This window comes from Euleptes europaea, chromosome 7, assembly GCF_029931775.1.
Source record: "Euleptes europaea isolate rEulEur1 chromosome 7, rEulEur1.hap1, whole genome shotgun sequence".
Lineage (NCBI taxonomy): Eukaryota > Metazoa > Chordata > Lepidosauria > Squamata > Sphaerodactylidae > Euleptes > Euleptes europaea.
The window spans coordinates 74,660,256-74,670,022 of record NC_079318.1 but is presented as its reverse complement, the minus strand read 5'-3'; the positions used below and the strand labels follow the sequence as shown (position 1 = coordinate 74,670,022).

Genomic DNA, 9,767 nt, shown 5'->3' with positions numbered 1-9,767 from the left:
GCTGGCTTCTGACTTGAAACTATTAACTATGGAAGTTTCTTGCTGCCTCCATCTGAAAGGGGCTGTGGCTCAGTTTGTAGAGCATCTGCTTGGCATGCAGAAGGTCCCAGGTTCAATCTCCATCATCTCCAGTTCAAGGGACTAGGCAAGTAGGTGATGTGAAAGACCTCTACCTGAGACCCTGCAGAGCCGCTGCCTGTCTGAGTTGACAATACTGACTTTGATGGACCAAGGGTCTGATTCAGTAGAAGGCAGTGTCATGTATTCACGTGTTTCCAACTAGGGTGAGCTTAATGAGAATTTGAGTCAGGGCCCTTTGAGTTTATAGCCCTGTGGAATCAGCAGCCTTCTGAGACCTGGGCTTGAGGACCAGTGTAGATGGTAAAAAAATAAAGTTGCTTTTAAAAATATAGCTAACATGGGTCTTGCCCTATTGTTCGGCGTACACTAGATGGCGGAGGCCTCCATGGGGCCCATGCAAGTTGCCCTACACGTGGAAAGGGGCTGTCTGGCTGCTGGTGTGGGAGGAAGAGAAGGCTTTGATGGTGTGCAAAGCATTTTCAAATCAAAACAGGCTTGCTGGTTTGCTAAATGCTGAGAACCACTGCTCTGAAGGAAGGCAGTTCTACCACAAAGGAACAGCCATCAACGAGGTGTGTTCTCCTCTCTGCATTCATCTGATCTTGGCAAAAGCTGCTCAATTGCTTCCTGCAGCAATAACTTCCTTGAGCTAATTATGTCTTGTGTGAAGAAACACGCTTCCCCCTCTCAAATCGATTTATCCTGGGGGGGTTTCCTCCCCCCTTTCCATTTAGAGGAAACATGAATGACTTTTCTTGTTTACTTTCTTCATTATAAGCAGTGGAAATCTAGATTAATCTCTATTTGCAATGATACAAGAACTGAATCACATAGAATTGGTGGCTATTTCCAGGACAAAAATTCAGAAGTTTGCAGCTGTTCCTTTATTATTTTTATTGGGCATCTTAAACCCTCACCAAAGATGGCTAAATCAGATAAAACCAAGGGCTAGTCAGATGTTGTGTTTTAAGCCTGCACCACACTGTTCCAAGGCAGGATCACATGTTCTAGGAGATCCTGAGTGTAAATCAATGCTGTGTTCAGTAGGGTTAGACATTGCTTACTGCCTAAGAAGGGGGTTGTGATGAACTTGGGTATTTTAAGCAAGCCTGACTTGTTCTTTCTCGCACCAAGTCTGGAAAATATCTAACCAAGCCCCAGGTTGCATTTGCTTTAGTTCTGCTTTGCAAGCCGTAGCTCAGCTTTGGGAAATAATAGGGCATTATAGTGCCTTGCTGTTGTGAAAGTAGTCTCTGTTTCTGTAGTGTAATAAAAATAGGCAGATCTTGCATTGTCTGATATATCATTGCTGTCTTCTAGGAATGATGGAATACTGGCAATGAAATGGCTACGAGGGATTCTGGTGTGTGAGCTTCTTCCTGCATGTCTTGTTCCTTGAACAGTAAGACAGAATGCTGAGAGAGCGGATTACGGCTGGCTTGCTCCTGTTGTGTTTCCCTGACCCAGAGGAAACTCCTCATTGCCATGACAACACTGCTCCTGCTCTCCTAGCAACACCCAGTTAACTGGCGGTCAAGGAGAAGAGTTTGATGATTTATTTTCCATTGGGTCAAAGTTATATCCCTCATCCTGTGGAGAAGATGAAATTTCCATTCTATTGGCCCTTTGTCAGATTGACACAATAACATTCTAGTGACTTGCTAATAAAAACTGCTTTGGTTATGGCTACTGATCCAACGTGATACGGTGCGCACCAATTCTTGGACTCATGACTGGGTATACCATGTTGCGGAATGGGGGCGTGGGGAATGGAGGCCAGCCCTGGATGTTACGGTGGTCCAGTAGGATCCGGCTCACTTGGCTTAGCTTCACACTGTTCATCATCCTGGTCTTCTTTCCCCTTATCGCCCATTACTATTTAACCACCATAGACGATGCAGATGATGCCGGCAAACGCATCTTTGGCCCACGCACCGGCAACGAGCTGTGTGAGGTGAAGCACGTCCAGGATTTGTGCCGCATTAGAGAGTCGGTGAGCGAGGAGCTACTTCAGCTGGAAGCCAAGCGGCAGGAGCTCAACAGTGAGATTGCCAAACTGAACCTCAAGATTGAAGCTTGCAAGAAAAGCATAGAGAACGCCAAGCAGGATCTCCTGCAGCTGAAGAACGTCATCAGTCAAACCGAACATTCGTACAAAGAACTAATGGCCCAAAATCAGCCCAAGCTCTCTTTGCCGATCCGGCTGCTGCCGGAGAAAGACGACTCTAACTTCCCCTTGCCAAAATCCAACAGGAACTGCCGGTTACACAACTGCTTTGACTATTCACGTTGCCCGTTAACTTCTGGATTCCCAGTGTATGTCTACAACAGTGACCAGTATCATTTTTCGAGCTCGTTAGACCCCCTAGTTAGGCAAGCCTTTGAGTCAACTGTCAGAACTAATGTGTACGTTACTGAAAATGCAAACATTGCTTGTATATACGTAATCTTAGTGGGAGAAATTGAGGAACCCGTATTGCCAAAACCTACTGAAATAGAGCAACAATTGCACACACTGCCATATTGGAGGTCTGATGGACACAACCATCTCATTATTAACTTATCCAGGAAGTCTGAGACTCAGAACTTTCTTTATAACATCAGTACCGGGCGGGCCATGATTGCCCAGTCCACCTTTTATGATGTACAGTATCGCCCAGGTTTTGATCTTATAGTGTCTCCTCTGGTCCATGCAATGTCTGAACCTAATTTCCTAAAGATCCCACCCCAGGTGCCAGTCAAGCGGAAATACTTATTCAGCTTCCAAGGGGAGAAGGTGGAGTCTCTCCGGTCCAGTTTGCAAGAGGTACGTTCATTTGAGGAGGAAATTGAAGGCAATGCCCCAGCAGACTATGATGATAGGATCATTACCACCCTGAAGGCTGTTCAAGACAGCAAGCTGGACTTTGTCTTGGTGGAATTCACTTGTAAGAACCAACCTAAGGCAAGTCTGCCCACTGAGTGGGCTCTTTGTGGGGAAAGGGAGGACAGACTAGAGCTACTGAAACTATCTACTTTTGCACTGATAATCACCCCAGGGGACACCCATCTCGTGATCTCTGCAGGGTGTGTAATGAGACTCTTTGAGGCTCTGGAAGTTGGAGCTATCCCAGTGATCCTTGGAGAGCAGGTCCAGCTGCCCTATCATGATGTGATCCGGTGGAACGAGGCAGCCTTAATAATACCAAAGCCACGTATCACAGAAGTGCACTTTCTTCTGCGAAGCATTTCTGATAATGACCTCTTGGCCATGAGGAGGCAGGGACGTTTCTTGTGGGAGACCTATTTTTCCACCTCAGAAAGTGTCTTCAACACAGTCTTGGCCATCATAAGGACTCGAATCCAAATCCCAGCTATTCCCATTCGTGAGGAAATGGCAGTGGAGATCCCTCACCGATCAGGCAAAGCTGCTGGCACAGACCCCAACATGGCAGACAACGGGGACTTAGACCTGGGGCCGGTGGAAACAGAGCCACCCTACTCATCTCCCAAATACCTGCGCAATTTTACCCTCACAGCAATGGATATCTACAGAAATTGGAACTCTGCTCCTGGGCCGTTCCATCTCTTTCCCCACACGCCCTTTGATCCTGTCTTACCATCAGAAGCCAAGTTTTTAGGGTCTGGGACTGGGTTTCGGCCTATTGGTGGAGGAGCTGGTGGCTCTGGAAAGGAGTTCCAAGCTGCATTAGGTGGCAATGTCCCCAGGGAGCAATTTACGGTAGTAATGTTAACCTACGAGCGAGAGGAAGTATTAATGAACTCCTTGGAGAGGCTCAATGGTCTTCCCTATTTAAACAAAGTTGTTGTAGTCTGGAATTCCCCCAAGCTTCCATCAGAAGATCTCCTGTGGCCAGACATTGGTGTCCCAATTGTGGTAAGAGACATTTAGTTATTTAGCATTTACAAGTCTTGAGAGAGATGGAAAAATTTTGGAAGACTTTTTTCCTTTACAAAATGTATGCTATGTTTTTAGCGTTATGTGCTTGTCTTCAAATTGTACAATAAGGCTGTTGAGAATCTTTCTAGTGAGATCCTTGAATGGAGACAGGGTCTGTTCCATCCTGAGGTATGTCCGATGTACACCATTTTACATGGTCACCCTTCTTCCCCCACAGTTTGCGTGCCAGTTTCGGCCCAAGAGTCAGTTTTGTGCTAAGTGGTTGCAGAAGTGACCTCAACTTGATATCTTTAGCCTGGACAGTCTTTGCAGAGTTTGGAGAAAAAAACAGATTCAAATCCCCTTACCTATTGTAGTGTTCAGTTATTGGACCTGGCTAAAAGCCTGGATGAGGTCAGTATCTTAGGAGTCTGAAGACAGTATAGTTCAAAGAGAAGTTTTTGTTGGTTTGTTGGTCAAAGGGTCATGGATCAAATTTAAGAGGAGCAACTGGAGACATATCTGTAAGGACTCAGAAGGAATTAATTTACTTTCCAAGAAGGATCGGGCTATGGCTGTTTTAAAGATGTCCAGATTTGGTCCTGGCTGCTTGAGAGAGGCAGTGATCAACCAGTCTGTCTACTTTGCGATGTAGTTACTTGCTAGACTAGCTTTTGGCTTCACTCATATCCAGGACTTCTTTTCTTGGGATGAAAGATTTGGAAATTTGCAGGCGTGGAGTGGCATGGGGAACGAATTCTGTTTCACCTTCCCTTTGTAAACAAAAAATGGGTAATTAAGAAAATAAAAAATGGATGCTGAATACTTGGTGAAAGGTGGTGTTTTCAGTTCTGTTAGAGAGCCTTGAGGTTTTTTTTTTAAAGCTGTTGTTACCTGAATCATGGCAGTTTTTATTGATATGAAAGTGTGTTTGGTGGATTTTCTGTGTACTAAAACAGGCATGGCTCTCATCTGGGTCAGGATAGGGAGATTCTAATTCTCCAGCTGCTTATCAGAGGTCTGTTTATGGATAGTTCTTCTGGGTCAGGATAGGGGGGTTCTAATTCTCCAGCTGCTTATGTCCGCTAATGAATAGTTATGCTCTATAAAAAAGTTTCAGTTTGTTTCCTGGCATTCAATTCTTTGCAGTTATATAACTGCACAAGATCACTCAGCGTCTTTGAAGGTGGGCTGAACAATTAATGTACTTCCTGGGAAAAGTCCTCTTAAGGCAGATTGGTCAATGATAATTTGCCTTCCATGATGAAGGTGTAGCATTAGATAGGAATAGAATATAATTTATGTGAAATACGCATAGTGCTTGTTGCTTCTCTTAAGAAGCTGTTGGCGTGTCACATATAAAACCCAAAGACCCGGAGAGTGTGGAGTATTTCATAGCTTTTTAAAAAACAAGTTTATTCTTCTTACGAGTGTAAGTTTGAGAAAAAAAATTAACTGTACCACTCTGTGTGTGTGTTTGGCCTACAAGCCATTAGTTATTCAAACCTCTTCTTTGAAAAATCTGCAAACTTCTTTTAAGAGAGGGAGAGAGAAAATTAATTTTGCTGTCCTAGCCTGTAAATTTTTTCACTTTGGAATATGACATGAATTTGGATGTCTCTGCAAAACCTACCCTCCTTTTAAATTGTTCTTGACAGTTTGTATGAAATGAACTAGATCCAAAGGCTTGATCTTGCCATTTTGATCAGGCTTTAGTACAGATGCTGTAGCATGATGTTATGCAAGTGTGGATCTGTGAACATTTTCAGTTAATGTGGGGTTGTGTATCCCAGTGTGGGTGGCTTATCTTTTGCATCATGTTGCCTTCAATGGGATAGGGCATCTATATGTGTTTACCGTCAAAGACAAGAGAACACAAAGCAAATAGCAGCTGCACTCCAATGCACAATTGGGTGCTTTTTCGTGGTTTGATTCCGTCTGGGAATGATTAAAGTGCGCACCAGTTTCCCATAGGCTCATGCTTGGTTTGTGGATCTGGTGGGCTACAAATCCAAGAAGTTATAGAGGACAAATTCAAGGGTAACACTTTCTCTGAAGCAGTAAAAAGCGGTTATTTGTTGCAAAGGGCAATCTCAATTTTTTATTTGAAAGCAGAAGGGGGTGCTTGCAGCCACTTTGGCATCTGGGAGCTTAGCACCGCATGAAATGAATGTATATTTTTAATATTTCATCTTATTGTTTCTGACTAGTAAATCACACTGTTCCCAGGCAGAAGTAAATGAAAACATTCTTTTTGGGGAGCAGTAAAATGAGTTACAATTGCTCCAGTCATTGCAAAATGAATATTTGTGTTAGCCCTGCTGAGTTTTTGTTCTTTAAAAAAAAAAAAATCCTTGCTGTATTTCCATTTAAAATGTTTTTAACACCTTCGCTTCTTTGGAAGGACAAATGCATGGAGCTTCCTGGATGTGTACCTTGAAACGAATTTTCTTAATACGCAAGCAAAGCCTCATTTCAGAATTGTTCCTGCTTTGGAGCAGCTGGAATGTTGGTGGAAATTCCTTTTTGTTTATTTGCAAGCTTTAACCTGCCCAGCTTTAAAATCCATTAAAGACACAATAAAACCAGTGAGAGGAAATACCCAGCAAAAAAAGATGGATTCTGACTACATTTTTAAAAACCCTAATTGTCAACTCCAGATTCATATTTGAGTGAATTCACAGAGGCTGCTAGGATTTGGGGTGATTCTAGAAAAAACTAGTTTGGGGGTGAGAGAGCAAAGGGGTGAAGAAGCGAGGGGTTTAAACAGACAGGGCTGAATCCCGTTGATCTTTTTAGCAAACGGTGGCACTATCCCCTGGGGCAAGGAGCGTTCCCCGATGCAAGAGGCTCAAAGGCTCCTTGCTCCGAGGATAATTGTGACTATTGTAAGAACACATCCTGGAGGATCCAACCCTTACGTCATAGAATGGAGGTAAATAAATTTTTTACTGCGTGCTATATAGTAATATACTATGATTGAAGGTTAGGGAGCAGAAAGGGTAGCTGGAGAGCCAGTGTGGAGTAGCAGTTAGAGTGCAGTGTTTGGATCTGGGAGAGGCAGGTTCGAATTCCCACCCTGCCATGGGGGCTTGCTGGGTGACCTTGGGCTGGTCACCCACTCACAGCCTAACCTACCTTACGGGGTTAAGGTGAGTGTAAAATGGAGGAGAGGATGCAAACCACTTTGGGTCCCCATTGGGGGGAAATAAATGATTGGGAGAATTTTTGCTACCCCTTGTAGCAATTCCGAGTAGAGTTAGAAGGCTGCAGTTTAATTAATATAGATATTTTAAATCCTTTTAAGGTCAGGATTTTCAAGGTGAGCAGTTCTGCCTGGAGGCTTGACCAGTTGCTAAAGAACATACGAACTTCCAGGTAACTCAGCCGCTGCAGGGCACCAGCAAATCATGCAAAGAGGAACAATGCAAATAGTTCCTTTGAATAACAGGTACACACAGATCACAGAATTGGGGCAGAATTTTGTTTTGTTAAGCACCGAAGACCAATATTCCTGCTTGCATTCCCCATTCATTAACACTGAAAAGCTAAGCTGGAAAAAAAATGCAAGTTGTCTGCCCAAGAGTTTAAAAACTTAATATGGGAGTTTAGGCATGCAATATCTTTTTTCCCCTGATCACATAAGCAGAAAACAAATATGTGTTAGTTTCTTTACTCGGTATTACTTGATTACAGGCTATTTAGAACAAGGTGCAAGGGTTAGGGAGTAACATTTTTCTTCTAATTAAGGACGGAGGGCGTGGGGGAGAAACAGCATCATTAAAAATTGTGTTTTTTTTCTATTAACCCGAAAACAATTTCAAGCACCATAAGACCACCAGGTGCGGAACAATGATAATGCCACTCTGACAAAGTGATTACTGATCAAAGCACCCAAAGCAGACGGCTAATGAACTCCAACAAATTACGGTGTAATGAGACAGAGCCCCTTGTGCGTGAGGAAATAGGCACAGCCTCCAAAACCATAGCAACCAATACACGCTGAGGCTTCTAAACCTGGAGGAGCAGGGATGGTGTAGCAACTAGAGTACCGGCTTGGAAGGGAGGAAACCACATTCACTCATGCCCTGGCCTTGGTCGAGTCGCTGCCAGGCATCCACCTTGTCTTCCAGCAGAAACTGGGGCAGCACAAGCCCCCTCCCTCAGCCAGGTTCTCCCTGTGAATGTTCAGTTGCACAAAAAATCCAGTTGCATAACTTTTCTCTGCTGGTTCCCCCCACACACACACACACACAACATCAACCGTGCAAACAAAGCCTCCCAGTAGATCTGCTATTCCTTAGGTAGCTGTCTTTGGGGTGAAAGGAAGGGACTCTCCCCCTACATGAGTATTTGAGCTCCTGGTGAAGCCTCCACAACTTAGCCCGCTGAAGTGGGTACTCTCACAAAGTTGCTTTGAATTCCTTGGAGGAGAGGGGGAGAGTATTGGTGTGGCAAATATAGCCAGCTGGTCAGAAAAGATTCTTCCCTTCCTCTTCCCCAATTCCCCCCTCCCCTCCCCTCTTGCAGTTCAAGTCCCATGGGCTCCTGAGCTTGTTTAATTTTTAACCATCCTAGGAGCAGGAGTAGCTCAGCAAAGGTGAGTGAGCAAGCATCTGCGTTTTCTTCTCCCCTCTTCTAATGGCAAAGGAGGAAGTAGGAAGGCTGGCTGGAGGGAAGATGTTATGTGCCAAACTCCCTGCTGAGCAAAACAAGGTTCATTTGCTGGTGTCAGAGCCAGGCTGGCGGAGACAATCCATCGGAGGAGACAGAGCTTGAAAAGTCTTGGAGCTCCAAAATGGGTGGGAAAGGAGAAGGGTTGTCAGCTCCGAGTTGGGAAATACCTGGATATTTTTGGGGCGGAGCCTGAAGAGGCCAGGTTTTGGGAAGGGGAGGGACTTCAGTTCCAATTGCCAAAGCGGCCATTTTCTCCAGGCGAACTGTTCTCTATCGGCTGGAGATCAGTTGTAATAGCAGGAGAACTCCAGCTAGTACCTGGAGCTTGGCAACCCTAGAAAGGAGTGAAGATGAAAAACCAGACGAGCAGTGTCAAAGATGCTGGGATGAAGCAGCTGGGAATGGAGAGGTGGGAGGGGGAGCATGAAATTGGGATAGGGTGGGATTGGGTGGCACAGCCCTTGGAGTACAGTTATGGGTGTGGTAGAGAAGCTGTAGGCCCAGTTGTACAGTGTTGGCCCTGTAAAAAAATATAAGGGAGGCTGATGGACACATCCCATGTTTATCAGTTGCCGCAGCACGTGTGAGTGACCTGCTACAGACAGACCTCTAGTTTTGTTTTGGATCACATTTGAGATGCCTCTTTCTCACTGGCGCCAACATCCCAAAGTCAGCTGCCAGCCATCAGCAACAGGGAGACTCAGTGCCAAACTTGCATATGTGACTCAGCCCCAGATCTAAGATGGAAACTGTAGAGTTAAAAAATGTTGGCTGCTGTGGCTTTTATGGTTTACAACATAGTCCAGGGCCATTTCAGACTTCAGAAAGGGTGTGGTTGCTCTTTCACAAGTTTGCAGTTTGAGCCTGGCATTTCTCTTGCTGCCTCCCCCTGATCTACTCTGATTTTTCATTATGAGGACTTGGGAGAAAATGGTCGGCTAAATTAGTTGCAAAAGAGCATTTTGTGGGAAAATGAGTTTTGCTTTAAAAAAGAAAAACAGCCAGTTTGGGCTACATTCCTGATCACTTCTACATAGAATGCAAAATGCTTGTTTGGAAATGGCAGTTGTGACATAGCCGGCAATTAGAGAATGCCAAACAGCTGCAAAAGCATAACGGTAGCAATTAA

General features: G+C 44.6%; 1 protein-coding gene across 1 annotated transcript in view; it reads left to right on the top strand.

Moving 5' to 3' along the window:
- Positions 1 to 1,463: 1,463 nt before the first annotated feature.
- Positions 1,464 to 9,767, top strand: part of EXTL3 (exostosin like glycosyltransferase 3) — a 52,625-nt gene continuing 44,321 nt past the window's right edge. The window contains exon 1 of the mRNA XM_056852746.1: positions 1,464 to 3,958. Coding sequence (XP_056708724.1) covers positions 1,811 to 3,958 — 2,148 coding nt within the window. The 5' untranslated portion in view covers positions 1,464 to 1,810. The remainder of the gene's footprint in view (positions 3,959 to 9,767) is intronic.